Consider the following 15884-nt stretch of genomic DNA (forward strand, 5'->3'; position numbering starts at 1 on the left):
TTCGAAAAGGTAGCTTTTAGGGTAGGTAGGTATACCTAATGAATTACCTTTGTAAGAAAGAATTGAAAGTAGTATTACAACAAGTTAGTAAAGTAATTAAAATGGGTTAAATATGGTGCCTTCACGTGACTGGAAATCTCCCATGACAGAATGAACTAAACGTGAGGAATTTTCACCATCTACTTACCTATGTTTGTATTAGGTATCTGATATCTATTTATTAGGTAGGTACATAGGTTACATGAAATATGTTATGCAAAACAAAATAGTCAGCTCGATGTGTGACATACTTCTGACTTCATTCAACAATAGCAGTGTGCTGACTTAACAAACATGCATGATCAATGGTCACTGTTGAAGCAAAGTACTACTGCTCAACTGAGAAGTATCAAATCATTAAATATGTATTTATTTTGTGGTAAAGCAATCGCTAATCGATCAATGTACGAGTAGATAGGTAGGTACTCAATATTGTCCTCACAAGGCTGAGTGCACCCCGAACTTCAAACACAGAACTTCGACGCCGCCGGGAATCGAACCCAGTACCTTGAAATTTCCTTGCTCGGAAATATGAACGTTGCCAAATTGACTAAAAGGGGTTCCATCAATGGAAAATGAGTCGTCTTCCAAAAATTCTGAAACAAACGATAAATCAAGTTGTTAAGAAAACAGATTTGTATACGCACATACTCGTATTTGTGAGAACTTTAAAAATACGCTGAGAACTGAGATAAATTAATATCAGATTGTAGTTCCAATCAACTGTGGCTAATCCACAAATAGTCAAATGGTAAGGCTAAGACTAGATAATTAACTAGCTGATAGATGGTACTAGGTAATTAGTTAATCCCAAGTTAAATCTCGGTATTAAAACTTACCAGATGTGTCAGTGTTCGTCACTTTCTGAAGAACTTTGAATGACTTGGACTGAATTGGAGCACCATTTCCACTAGAAAGAAGAAAAGAACATAATATTGTTATCAAGGTATCGTCCTAGAGTTAAATTATAAGGATCATTCAACCATCATAGAGTATTCGAAAAAAAGAAGATCAAATAGGAAAATCAACTAGGTAAGGTACTATAAGTTCTGTTGTTTTATATAAGCCCTATTGTAGCAAATTATGTAGGTACGCATTTCACTTAAATTGTTACCTATTTAAGATTAACAAATTTCTACAAAATAATATTCAGGTAGGTACTTTGACTTTGCATCAATGTACCTGCATTTCTTGAGTTTATGAAACTTGGATCTTACTTGATTTGTGGAGAAGATGGTTGTGACCATCTACCACTACTATTGCTGCCGTTCTCTCATTCAACCATCATACAGTATTCGAAAAAAAGAAGATCAAATAGGTAGGTACCTACTAGGTAAGGTACTATAAGTTCTGTTGTTTTATATAAGCCCTATTGTAGCAAATTATGTAGGTAGGTACGCATTTCACTTAAATAGTTACCTATTTAAGATCAACCCAAATTTCTACAAAATAATATTCAGGTAAGTACTTTGACTTTGCATGGAAAGAAGAAAAGAACATAATATTGTTATCAAGGTATCGTCCCAGAGTTAATCTACGTATTATAAGGATCATTCAACCATCATACAGTATTCGAAAAAAAGAAGATCAAATAGGTAGGTACCTACTAGGTAAGGTACTATAAGTTCTGTTGTTTTATATAAGCCCTATTGTAGCAAATTATGTAGGTAGGTACGCATTTCACTTAAATAGTTACCTATTTAAGATCAACCCAAATTTCTACAAAATAATATTCAGGTAAGTACTTTTACTTTGCATCAATGTACCTACTCAGACCTACATTTCTTGAGTTTATGAAACTTGGATCTTACTTGATTTGTGGAGAAGATGGTTGTGACCATCTACCACTACTATTGCTGCCGTTCTCAATTTGGATGGGTATCACTCGCACGTTATGTCCTGCCTGAGAAGGATTGGCATCCCTCTGTGGCTGTGGTGTATGAGCCCTTTGTGGTGGTGGAGGTGGGCTTTGCCACTGTGGCGTGTTATCCCTTTGAGGAGCTGTTTTGAACTGAGGAGGTGTGGTTTGCACTGTGGGGCTTGACGGCTGCCATGTTTTGGGAGCTTCTCTTTGAACGGGGATTTCCGTCTGTTGGGGGGATTGCCATTGTCTTTGAACTGGGATTTCTGTTTGCTGGCGTTGCTTCTGGACAGGACTTTCTGTGCGTTGAGGGGTGACCGGTTGCCATTGTTTCTGCGGCTGAGGTGGTTGCTGCCACTGAGGTTGCTGCTGTGGTTGTTGCTGTTTCTGTTGTTGTGGTTGCTGTTGTGGCGGTGGATGAGCCCAGCGACTGGGAGGTTGGGGCTGGCTTGTGCTGTTAGGTTGTGCTAGGGGTGAAGGTCGTAGTTGTCTCTGTTGAGGTTGGTACTGAGGAGCGGATGGTACGCTCTGGGGCGACGGTGGGGTGTACTGTTGCTGTTGTTGAAGTGTGGGCGTATTTCTACCGTCAGTCTGAAAGAGAACAAATGGGTGTGACTGTGAAGTATTTAACCATGTTAGCGATTTAACTCACTGTTAATAACATTCTATTTTCAGACTATTCTCCATCCATAGGTAACACCTGTAGAATGAAGTAGGTATTTGTGTAATATTCCAAAGGACAAGTGCCATGTTCCGAAGGGCATAGAAATAGAACTCACTAATCCAAAGCCAAAACAAACTTGAAAACTTTTTCACTATTTGAAGGGTTTTACTATGCAAACATTACTGAAAGTGAACAAGTGATCGATTTGAAACCATTTACCAGCCCATTTTCATTGACTTACTTGTTGTGCTGGATGTGAATACTGAGTGTCAGAATTGTCGTGTACCCATGGTGGCAATTCTTTCTGTGGTGGAGGTTTCGCCGAAGCCAAAACAAACTTGAAAACTTTTTCACTATTTGAAGGGTTTTACTATGCAAACATTACTGAAAAAGAACAAGTGATCGATTTGAAACCATTTACCAGCCCATTTTCATTTACTTACTTGTTGTGCTGGATGTGAATACTGAGTGTCAGAATTGTCGTGTACCCATGGTGGCAATTCTTTCTGTGGTGGAGGTTTCGCCAGCCATGGTAGATTGGCTTTGGGGGTGCCTTCCGACAGCGGACTGTTCAGAAGCTGGGATGACCTTTGTGGAGGGGGCGGAGGAAGAGTTTGTTGGCTAGAAGGTGCACTCTGGTTGGATTCCTGCAGGACACAAAAGAATTTAAAGCGATAAAACAGGAAGCTCTTATTTGGTCATACGAGTATGTAAGAAAACTTGTAAATCGCAATTCGTAGAAGCTGAACCCATTATCTAGGGCTGCCCGCCCCTACACCTAAGCGGAGTGGGCTTTTTGTGTAGGTATGTGTAAATCGCAATGGTTGAAGGATTGAAAATCTAACGAAGACTTGAATCATGGTGTCTGGTCTGGAGGTTCAATAGAAGCTTAACCCATTATCTAGGGCTGCCCGCCCCTACACCCAAGCGGAGTGGGCTTTTTGTGTAGGTATGTGTAAAACGCAATGGTTGAAGGATTGAAAATCTAACGAAGACTTGAATCATGGTGTCTGGTCTGGAGGTTCAAATGTTCAATGAAAAAGAATATTGTATCTTTCTCAAACCCCCCTAACTTGAGTGAACTATTTTTGCCTAAACCCAAATCCAAACACGAGGGTTACCACTATTCATTACTAGCATTTTCAATATAATACGATTTGCTCATAAAGATAGTATCTAAACTATCTAATTTATTCCGATAGTAGTCTTTCCTGAAATTTCCTTACTAAAAAAATAGCAGAGGTTGAGTGCGAAGGGCAACCAGGCAAAACCAGATGTCAGTAAAATTTGTAGGCAAAGCCAGATGTCAGCCCTAAACAATCACCCTAGTTAGGGCTGATTGAGAGGTTGACGAAAAACGCCAACCCGTTTTCCCTCCTCACGGTCATTTTCGATCAAAAGATTCAAATTAGACTTATAAAAAATTGATCTCAAATTACCAAACTCACACATTTACAAAATTGTAGGTACATTTACCAATGTTAGTGATAACCCTTCAGTCCCAAAACAATTATTCTACTTTCAGTTCCCAACTATTATCCTACTGAGGGCAGTCCGGAAAATATCCGAAACAGAGGGGGCTATGTAGCGTCATCTCAGTATGAGATACAACGAGAAAATGGTAAAAGATTTCTCTAGCTAACAGGATATTCTAATTATTGGTGTTGGGTTTTTAGGAGGGTGGTTGGTGGTGGGATTTGGTCGGTGATGGTACACTCTCTAAATCTAAACACTTGGTAGAAACAATGAACACTGTCCCAACTACAAATTTCCTGTTTTCTTGCAGACATCCTATTGGTCATTTTGTATTGTAGGCACCTAACATAATAATATTTTCAATGTACGTTATGTAAACATTTTCCTTACTTTAAAGCCTACTTTTAAAAACGACCAAGCACCAACATTTTCTCTCTCCAGGACTCATAACGCTAAGTAAAATCCATTAGGCGCGACCGACATGTTTCATTAAAGCGCCTTATTGGAAAACCTCTACATTAAAAACATTTTCCTTACTTTAAACCGTACTTTTAAAAATGACCAAGCACCAACATTTTCTCCCTCCAGGACTCATAACGCTAAGTAAAATCCATTAGGCGCGACCGACATGTTTCATTAAAGCGCCTTATTGGAAAACCTCTACATTAAATCTCTCGAAAATTGGTGACCCAAAGTCCCCTAAATGAAATCAACCTTTGTCTGTCCTCCAGAAAGTCAACCCCAATATTCTCGAGCTGAAACCGACCCGCGGTACATGGGGGACAAGATTCCGTCCCGGTCGTTTCAAATTTTACAGGCGATAACCCAACCGTTTGAGGACATGAAAATTGAACCCAATGCACCGTTTGTTCAGGGTACGGACTCCCAATGTTGACCTATCCGTGTTGTATGTGTCGCTTTTCCGTTTTTGGTCTGACAACCAATTTGGTTGCCAGGTCCTCAAACCCAAAAAGAAATAAATCTTTACCAGTTTTTTTCTCTCCTTTTTCGCAAACCTTTCCGTTTTTGTCAATAACCCATTGATGTGATTTACTAAACAGCTGCTAATCTACATAGGTACATAGAAGATATAGTTTCCGATGATTTCTTCGGCTTGAAGAGTAGGTATACCACAAAAATGACGGGAAAAGTCGTGATATAAAATCCATAACTTGTAAAAATATGAAAAGTCAAGAGTATACAAAAATGCCCTCTTTAATGCTGTTAACAAGGTAGAAGTACAACATGAATGCAACAGGCTAGTAAACTCTATTGAAACGGAATGTGATAAAAATGATGACAACGAAAGCGATGAGGTTGATTTCTGGGCTGAAATAGGTCAGTCAGATGACTTGACCTATCCGTCTTTTATGTGTCGCTTTTTAATTTCCATTTTTGGTCTGACAACGTGGCAAATCAATTTGGTTGCTAGGTTCTCAAACCCAAAAATAAATAAATCTTTAGCTGTTTTTTTCCTTTCTCTCCTTTTTCGCAAACCTTTCCGTTTTTGTCAATAACCCATTGATGTGATAACAAACAGCTTTTATCTAGATTCTAGAAGACAAATTTTCTGATGGTTTCTTCGCCTTGAAGAGTGTTGTACAAAAATGACGGGAAAAATCATAATTTAAAATCCACGACTTAAAAAATTCATGAAAAATCAAGGGTATACAGAAATGCCCTCTTTATCAATTCTTCAATTGTTGTTTAAGACGTGAATCTGTTTGAAGTGTGTTCTCTAACGCGGATTTTGGATGGGTGTTCTCTAGCTGAGGTCAATGAAGTCAAAAGTCATACTGTCCTCATAAAGAACATTTTTTTGGTGGAAACTCATCTCCGAATTCTCACTAAATTTACTAATCATCTCCCTAAACACAGAAATGGTGTCTTTTTTTTTCGCCACAGTCCGCAATATTGGCCGGTGGCCTAGGAGATGGTCTGATGCACTAACTTCTACTCCGGTCTAGCGTTAAGGCCTTCTCTTTATGAATTCTTCCATTGTTGTTCAAGACGTGAATCTGTTTGAAGTGTGTTCTCTAACGCGGATTTTGGATGGGTGTTCTCTAGCTGAGGTCAATGAAGTCATACTGTCCTCATAAAGTACATTTTTTGGTGGAAACTCATCTCCGAATTCTCACTAAATTTACTAATCATCTCCCTAAACACAGAAATGGTGTATTTTTTTCGCCACAGTCCGCAATATTGGCCGGTGGCCTAGGAGATGGTCTGATGCACTAACTTCTACTCCGGTCTAGCGTTAAGGCCTGACATTGTTTTATTTCGCTGACACGTAATATTTCGCTATGCAATTATTCTAACGACACCGCGCATTAACCTAATTTACAGCTTAACACTTTCGCTGTGGTAACGATTTCGTACATAAAACGCTGTGTGTTATAAATACGATTTCGTACATAAAATACGATTTCGTACATAAAATACAGATCCCTGCTGTGTGTGTGTCTCCTTCCTTGTTAACTTTTCATTTACGATTCTTTTGGTGTTTGTAACTATGGAATTCTAATGCCTCTCGCAAAAAGTAGAAGCGGCGACTTCCTTCAGTGTGTAGGTACCTATAACATTATTTTGCTGAATTACCGTAATAAAAACCCACAAAAACACAAATGTGAAAAAAAAAGGCCAAGTTCCTATCCAAAAATGTCGGCCTATAAAAGTGGTGAGATCAGAAAATAAAGATGCATACAGACCGGGACAACAGAACATACGAATTCAAGGATAACAGACTCAACAACAAGGACACAAACAAGCTTTCCCGTGGACGTGAGTACCATTATTAATCGTCAAATGAAAGATGGCAATTTAGGCATCATGTTAATCGCCTGTCCCATAGCATGACCTTGAAAAAGATCCGGCCCTAAGTGAGTACCATTATTATTCGTCAAATGAAAGATGGCAATTTAGGCATCAAGTTAATCGCCTGTCCCATAGCATGACCTTGATACGACCATATTGTCGCATTATGTGTGTGTACATCACACACAGTTTGGATGTAAATCAATCGTCAAATGAAAGATGGCAATTTAGGCATCATGTTAATCGCCTGTCCCATAGCATGACCTTGATACGACCATATTGTCGCATTATGTGTGTGTACATCACACACAGTTTGGATGTAAATCTGCCCATCTGCCCACAACGAGAGTCTAAATTTAGTTTCACATCGGAGCGAAAAGATGGGCACGATAATACCGTGTGTCCCACAACTCCTCCGGTACCTCCCCCATTTTTACTTAGGCTAGAAATTTTTGATTTCTGATTGATCCAGCAGAATGAGGAAAAGCTAGGCTCGAATCTCAAGTTTGGTGTTTACTTCAGTTGTGGTGTCAATCAGTTTCGCCCTAGGATTAAGTGCCACTTTCTAAGAAATTGTCATTTCTCGAGCAATTCAATTGAAAGAGGTGCGTGAAGTTAGCACCACAACTTTTGCTGCGAATTTGTACCAAAGCCCATCATTTAGTACCCATTTTGTTCCATCAATAGGAAAAGCTAGGCTCGAATCTCAAGTTTGGTGTTTACTTCAGTTGTGGTGTCAATCAGTTTCGCCCTAGGATTAGGTGGCACTTTCTAAGAAATTGTCATTTCTCGAGCAATTCAATTGGAAGAGCTAATTTTTTATTTCATTTTCATTCATAAAATATACCTACAAGGCACTTTATTTACGGGACACACGGTATAATATACGAGTCACTTTATGTAGGTACATACATGCGGAGGATAATACGCGTACATACAGACCATAATACGCTCTAAATATACATCGCGCACTTTATTATACAGGGTGGTATTGATGAGAAACCCCCCAGAATTGATGAGAAGCCTTCTTTCTTTGTCATTTTCATCATAATTTTCTAGGATACGCTTGTTCCTCGTAAAAAAATTAATAAAAATAAAAAATAAAGTCAGCACTTTGTTAGCAATGATCGATTTCATTAATACCTGACCTATGGTGGCTTTTGGCTGATGAATAGGTACCTGGAAGTGCAAATGATGGATAGTTACAGTGGGACCTATAGGTACATAATAATTACCATTTTTTATGCCATTCTACAACTAGTAAGGTATAATTTGTCTGGTATTGTATTGGACCTTTTTGTGTACCTATGTATTGGTACTGAGTGCCCTTTCGAACCGGATTACCCTTTACGAGTTGTATTTTAGACGACATGTTTTATTTGAAATCTGGCTCGGGTCCATAATTAATGCTGGGATTACTCTTAACCACTTTGGTATTGACGTCGTAGTAGTTTTTCACGTTATATTTGTCACGATGACTAATGGGAGGGGCAGTTTTGCTACTGCTGACCACTCTCTTAGTTTGTGTAGTCGTTTTACGAGTGTTATTTTCCGGTAGCATGTAGTGGACGATGGGTTTGGTTCTTCTTTTGGTTTCGCTGTATGAACCCGTTTCAGTTTTGCCAGTTTCTCTGGGTGTTTGCTGATTTCGTGTTGGATTTCTGTGATGCACTTCAAAATAGTACTTAGAAAAGTCCTCTATGTTTCCAGGCCGATCATATTTAAAGTCATCAAACATAAGGCTGGAGAAATCGATCTCATCATGGATCAAATGTTTGACACTGGGAGATTCTGTATGAACCAGATATTCATTATGCTCCTCGAATGTTTCATATTCGGTTTTAGATTCGGAATGTCTGTTATTGGTTGAATTACTCCGGGGATATCCCTCATGTCTTTTGATCGGTGTATAGCGAAGTCATCAAACATGAGGCTGGAGAAATCAATTTCATCATGGATCAAATGTTTGACACTGGGAGATTCTGGATGAATCAGATATTCATTATGCTCCTCGAACGTTTCATATTCGGTTTTAGATTCGGAATGTCTGTTATTGGTTGAATTACTCCGGGGATATCCCTCATGTCTTTTGATCGGTGTATAGCTATCATGTCCCATATCTTGGTAAGTGTAACTATCGTATTTATCATTATGTGTAGGATGACGTCTATGGCTTGGAATGCTACTTGCAAAGGAAAACTCTTTATTGTTTGAAGACCGTTCTTTGTGTCCGTCAAATTCATAGTTACTATGTTCATAACTTGACGAATATTCCTTACCATGGAATTCTGACGGCTGATCTTTTTCCTGTGAAGGCTCGTAACTTTTGAAATTATAGTTTGACTTGTTATCTTTAGATAACCTGTCGTAAGTTTTCTCAAAATCACTGTAAATTTTCTCATAGCTGGATTTGAAGTCAGGTCCATCATCATGAGATGGAGGGGGTTTGTATGACCAATCCTCCTTTAAAAATGAAAATCTTGACGTGTCGTCAGTGGTTGCTGCTATAGTTTGACTTGTTATCTTTAGATAACCTGTCGTAAGTTTTCTCAAAATCACTGTATATTTTCTCATAGCTGGATTTGAAATCAGGTCCATCATCATGAGATGGAGGGGGTTTGTATGACCAATCCTCCTTTAAAAATGAAAATCTTGACGTGTCGTCAGTGGTTGCTGATTTTCTGGTGTTACTTTCATTTGTTCTTTCGGTGAACTCACTTTGACTTCTACTGGTTCTTGTACTTTTCATTCCATCATTGTATGGCTGTTTTGATTTATCATATGGAACTGTATTGGACACAAAACTGTACTCACTTTTGCTCGATGTCTGTCCATCATTGTTTCCATATTCACTGAAAGGTCCTCCCAAATTTTCCAACACTTTGATAATCCCTGTCAATATTTTCTCTGTGTTTGGGGTGTAGAAGCTTAACTCGTCCTTTAGGGCTGTTTTCCCCACACCTAAGCCTCAGAGTGAGCTTCTTGTGTGTGTTTGGGGTGTACTTAACTCAAAGCAATGAGCAGAAAAAACTTTGACCCTGCTGGGAACCAAACCCAGGACCTCCATCGTACAAGAGTACAGTACTCGGTCACGGAGGTTGCTGGGAATGCTTGGTATATCTCCACAAAATATATAAAAGAGCTCAAACTCTATCCACACGGCAAAACGTCGCAACGAATTTCAGATTAGAATTGGACACTGCGGCGAGGTAGAAGCTATAGAGTTCAAAATCGCATAATCTTGGCACGAAGCCGCAGGCAGCAAACTCAGCGACACGTCACACTGGCGTGTTACGCTAATCTGAGCCCAATTGTGATTTGTAGTCCAGTACGAACATATGATATATTATGGAGACATAGGGGGGCCAATAATGCCAATATATCCCTTGCTTTTCACACTAGTTTGGAAGGTAACCCTGTCTTTTAAGCGCTAGGTTGCAGCTTCGATTCCCGCCCGGGCCGGATTTTATCCTAAACAGATAAAGTTCGTTCTCGGAACGGCTGCCCTACTATCCTGTCCTCTTTCTCTCTTCCATTTCTGGACGACGAGACCTTAGCCGTTACAGTTTCCTCTATAAAACCTCTTAAAAAAGTTACCTATGTTCTTAGGGGTCTACTAACCTACCATACCTGTGTGATATGGTAAATTCTATTTGATGAATTGATTAGCGAATCGATTGAGTCAATAATCATTGACTCTCAAGTGTCATTGAATTCCAATGACATTGTCATGAATAAAACTATAGGTAGCGATTCCAATCCAGTTTGTGAATTATTCAAACTTTACGCCGGAATATACCTTATGTCCGGGAATTATTCAGACACCTACAGTCCAGTACGAACATATGATATATTATGGAGACATAGGGGGGCCAATATATCCCTTGCTTTGCACACTATTTAACCATTGTGTTGTGTATTTTCCCAATACTGCTCCTTTTACCAAGGTCCAAATTGCCAGTCTAGTTAGGTTGGAAGGTATCCCTGTCTTTTAAGCGCTAGGTTGCAGCTTCGATTCCCGCCCGGGCCGGATTTTATCCTAAACAGATAAAGTTCTTTCTCGGAACGGCTGCCTTACTATCCTGTCCTCTTTCTCTCTTCCATTTCTGGACGACGAGACCTTAGTCGTTACAGTTCCCTCTATCAAACCTCTTAAAAAAGTTACCTATGTTCTTAGGGGTCTACTAACCTACCATACCTGTGTGATATGGTAATTCTATTTGATGAATTGATTAGCGAATCGATTGAGTCAATGATCATTGACTATCAAGTGTCATTGAATTCCAATGACATTGTCATGAATAATTCTATAGGTAGCGATTCCAATCCAGTTTGTGAATTATTCAAACTTTACGCCGGAATATACCTTATGTCCGGGAATTATTCAGACACCTATGGATCCAACTACGTAACTATACAATCTATACCTACATACCTATTACTTATACTTCTCTAACCCACTGAGCCATCGGAACTCTTTCTCTGAGTATGTTCTACAGTTCACTCACCTTTAAGCACAATATTTTTCAAGATTTTATAACTTTGACTTGAATTCATAACATTCAACAGACAAACCACTTAAAAAGTGCAAAATTATTACCTTTCTTTACTGACACAATAATCATAGGGATGAGAAGGTACTTAGTGGAAATTTATAAGTATTAATAGTTCCATGATTACTGCTTAGTTCAGCAAAGTGTATTTTACTAATCTAAGTACGAGAAACATTGCCAAATGTTGCTAATTTGGAATATTCAATGAGTTCAATTTAGAACATAAAGGTTAAGCAACAGGGTATGTGGAGTGTAGCTGGACGGGTGATATGCATGGAATATGGATACACTTGTCTGAATAGGGACTCAATAATGTGACTTATTTTGTTGAAATACTGAGGCTAACTTTACTTAGAGCTCTTCATGTGCACAATCATGTGTTGGGTAAAAATCTAACTGCAGTCTGTTCCATAGAACGCTTACAATGTAGATTGTGGTATTAAAAGGAGTAATAAAGTAGCTTAGTAGACTGTAGACAGAACTGGTATTAGACAAAATGTACAATTTAGACATGTTGTATTAGAAATCAGGGATATGGAAATGCACCATCATCCAAATTTTCTGCACTATCGCCTTTTTGCGTGCAACAACTCTGTATCCGTAGATAAGTCACAAAATTTTGCATGATTTTTCGGCAAATAAAATACTTAGATACCTACATAGTTAGATACATAATTATGGGAAATATCCCCGGAACGAACATAAATAAATTATTCATCTTTACGATTAATTATTTCGAGAAAAAGAACAAATACAAAATTACCAGTTGCATGGTTTTTCGCATGAGTTGGGCTCCGGCCAAAATGGCTTGGGCTTAGTCATTGTGATCACAAAAGATCTCCCTGTGGTAATCATTATAAGAATATTCTGTATGTACCTATATGTACTCTTATGTACGACAAATGTACCTATCGTACGTAGGTATATGCTATAAGTGTAGGTAGGTACCTAATGTCTCATGGATTGTCGTGGTAATCATTATAAGAACGTTCTGTATGTACCTATGTACTCTTATGTACGACAAATGTACCTATCGTACGTAGGTATATGCTATAAGTGTAGGTAGGTACCTAATGTCTCATGGATTGTCTTAGCAGAAGAGTTGCATTTTTTTTTTTCTGTGACACTTTTTAATCAAGGGGATTAATTAATTTTCATTTCATTTTCTTAGTTTTTTGACTGGTGTTATTTTGTTGAAGTGATAGCTAAGCTGGGTTACCTATTACTTTATATTTAGGAGGAGCTTATTTGAGTTTGGGACTTTGAAGAGGTCATTGGCCTTTTCGCCTCTTCAGACAGCTCAGTTTTAGGGATATGTAGGAAATATCTATAGGGCAGGGGTTTCCAACTTTCATGTGTATGCGGGCCACATGCTCCATTGGGAGGTACTTGCGGGCCACATCAGTACTGAGGGAAGCACGCTAATCCGTTGATCTTCTCTGTTTTTAATGTTGGAAATGGCCTATCATAATACAGAAATAATATTATGTTCTCTTGTGCTCTATTGCCCATCATCAAAAGCCCTAATAATAATATCTTTTGGTGTACCTATATAAATAGGTGCCTTTGTCTTTATAAGATCCATGTACCTATAGGTGATGTAATCAGACATAATTATGTATATTAAGTATTATGATTATGATATTTTATGGAAAGCAGAAGCAGGAAAAGCTTCTTGCTAGCGATACAGTTATGATGAATTGATTAAGAAGGTACCAATGATCAATTTATTGTTCCTGTGGTATATGGTAGTACCTACTAAATTTATACCCTATAGCAGGGGTTTCCAACTAGCGGCCCGCGGGCCACATGTGGCCCGCCAGACCATTTCTGTGGCCCGCGAAGCTTTTTGGGATTTGTACAAACTTACCAGTGTAGTTATCACTGAGTCCTGGAAACTGACCCCCTTTAGCGTTCAGCTACAATTAGGAGAATACTTTTTGAAAATTTTCTGAAATTTGGGGGGGGGGGCGCCCCCACAGCTACAATTAGGAGAATACCTTTTGAAATTTTTCTGAAATTTGGGGGGGGGCTCCCCTATTTACACATGTGGCCCTTGAAGTACCCCCCCATGGAGCATGTGGCCCGCATACACATGGAAGTTGGAAACCCCTGACCTAGACCTATTGGGTACTCATTTTTCCGCCAGCCTAGTTACTTAGTCAGCTTGGTTGATAGTGCGTCTACCTTTTGGAAGCGCTAGGCCGCGGGTTTGATTCCCGCTCGAGGCGGATTTTACGGATAATGTTCGTTCTCGGAACGGTGGCTTCTCCTAACCTCTCTTTCTTCACTCTTCGATTTCGGAACGACAAAACCTTAGGCGTTACAGTTCCCTCTATCAAACCTCTTGAAAAAAAAAAACTTATTTTCCTTCAGTTCAACATGGAAAATTTATTTTATTTATTTAATTTAGGTCATAGGTATGTGCTCGAATAGAACTGCAGGAGTGCATCGGAAACCAGCGTTGGAATACAGTGCTTCCCCTACACCGAAAACAATCAATAGATTGAGGAAGTAACCTCTATGTAAACTGATCAGTGATCACTGATCAGATGTCAGTCGATCATCCTTGTTTGATAATTTGATAGATAAATGATTAGGTAGGTAGGTATACTAGGTAGCTAACTTATAATTATGACTAATTTAATAGATAAATGATGGTTAGGTAAGTAGGTATATAGGTACCTAACTTATGACTAAACAGGTTCTATCTCTTCTCTAGGTTTTATTACTATTTTTAGAGGTTTGATATAGGTACCTCTCTAATTGTTTATTTTTTATTTATTAATTTATTTAAGGGGTCTGATAGAGGAAACTGTAAGAACGGACGTTTTATCGTCCCGAAATCGAAGAGACAGGATAGAAGTAAGCTAACCGTTCCGAGAACAAACCTTATCTGTTTGGGATAGAGTTCGCTTTTGGGGGGGAATTAAACCCGCGCCACTCCATGAATAATAATAATAATAATAATAATAATAATATATTCACTTGTGAGCGGGAGAGTTAGAGCCACGCGCCTTCCACGACTGAACGACGTCATCTAACGATCGCAAGGGACAGCATACGCGGCATGAATCCGGACTAACCGTTGGATATAAATCGGGGGGTTATGTTTAAGTTACGATAGGTCATACCGTATACAACTTAACACGTTAGAATCGCTACGTTTCCATGTAGATGTCAAAAGTTTCTAGCATAAACCCCCCCCCCCCCCCTTAATCTCCATTTATTTTGCTTTGATGATCTCCGGGTGTTTCCAAGGAGTGTGTCTAGGGGAGGTAAAATTGTTGTTAATGTTTCAATGAAGACTCCAAGTAAGAGTCTTAATTGTGGGCATAGAGGTGTACAAGTAGTAGAGGTAAAGCCGCCACCCTATGATGAAATGTGGGGTCTCGTAAAAGTTCCCGGAAGAAAACACTCCCTCATGAAAATAAACATACGAAGAGGTAATCCAATCAACCCTTTCTGAAGATGAGGGACTTAGAGTTGCACGTATGAAATACTATCGATCTGAGTTTTCTATAGATTCTATAATATATGTTAAATAAGAAAACTTCGTTTTTGCAAAAACCGAGAGGGACTTTTGTAACTCACAGAGAGACAGTGCTATTGGGGCCGACCGGTCAACATCCGTTCGCTTACAAAGTCTTGAATTCAATGAACTCATGCACCTAATCATGCGTATGATCCATCTATAAATCATGAGTGAGGGATAAGGGATATCGCTGTGGACAAACACCTGGCAAACGTCACTACGTGCTATTTAGAGCTGTTGTTGAAAGCGCACTAACCGGAAGTAAGAGTTAATTTTAAGTAATTCCGTCAAGAGAGAATTCAATTGCAGAGACAACGAGTTGCAGTCTCAAGACTAAACAGTCGGGCTGATGAGAACGCACAAGAGTCTTGCGTCTGCCGTGCTATGCTAAGCATCTGGATAGTTGTCTAAGTTTGGATAATTGTTTTTTTTTTTGTTTTTTTTTTACCTGGCTTACGTGTATGAAGAGTAGACTCGCTCTATTTTGATGATCAGATGAGGGTTATGACAATTATCGTTGGCAGGACAGTGATGAGGCGACACTTATCTTTCCACTTTGAAGTATAACGTTCAAATCATTTGACTAAGGTAATCTGGACGCGAGCCACCACCATCACCAGTTCCGCCGGCGAGCGACCATTTGTCACTCCCAAGCAGCCCAATTAGGTAGTTAGGGTCCATACCATTGAAAATGAGAGTTATATGTAAACTTCTTAAACTTGGTGTTATTACTGTCATGCGGAATGCGGATGGACGAACCTCATTCCCCTGAAAGGTCAGGATACGCTCGTCATAGTTTATGTCGGTGATTAATTACAGTAAATAATCGTAATTAGACACATGTAGAGAATGATACATAATCTAATAATAATAATTAAATGAATATATTAATAATAATTAATAATAAGTACATAGATAATAATAATAATATATAATAGATAA

The 15884-nt window shown here is 38.9% G+C and overlaps 2 protein-coding genes across 2 annotated transcripts; one reads left to right on the top strand and one right to left on the bottom strand.

Moving 5' to 3' along the window:
* Positions 1 to 348: 348 nt before the first annotated feature.
* On the bottom strand, positions 349 to 3569 carry LOC103508170 (activating signal cointegrator 1 complex subunit 2 homolog). Its single transcript, XM_008472701.1, has 7 exons — positions 3555 to 3569; positions 3008 to 3211; positions 1885 to 2491; positions 1257 to 1290; positions 879 to 949; positions 547 to 635; positions 349 to 378 (listed from the first exon to the last, which is right to left on the bottom strand). The coding sequence occupies exons 1-7, from the start codon at positions 3567 to 3569 to the stop codon at positions 349 to 351; spliced, it is 1050 nt and encodes a 349-aa protein (XP_008470923.1).
* Positions 3568 to 4935, top strand: LOC108252262. Its single transcript, XM_017443634.1, has 3 exons — positions 3568 to 3613; positions 4090 to 4185; positions 4772 to 4935. Exons 1-3 carry the CDS (start codon positions 3568 to 3570, stop codon positions 4933 to 4935), a joined length of 306 nt encoding a protein of 101 aa, XP_017299123.1.
* The last annotated feature ends 10949 nt before the right edge of the window (positions 4936 to 15884 follow it).

Source organism: Diaphorina citri, unplaced genomic scaffold (assembly GCF_000475195.1).
Source record: "Diaphorina citri unplaced genomic scaffold, Diaci psyllid genome assembly version 1.1 scaffold375, whole genome shotgun sequence".
NCBI classification, from domain to species: Eukaryota; Metazoa; Arthropoda; class Insecta; order Hemiptera; family Psyllidae; genus Diaphorina; species Diaphorina citri.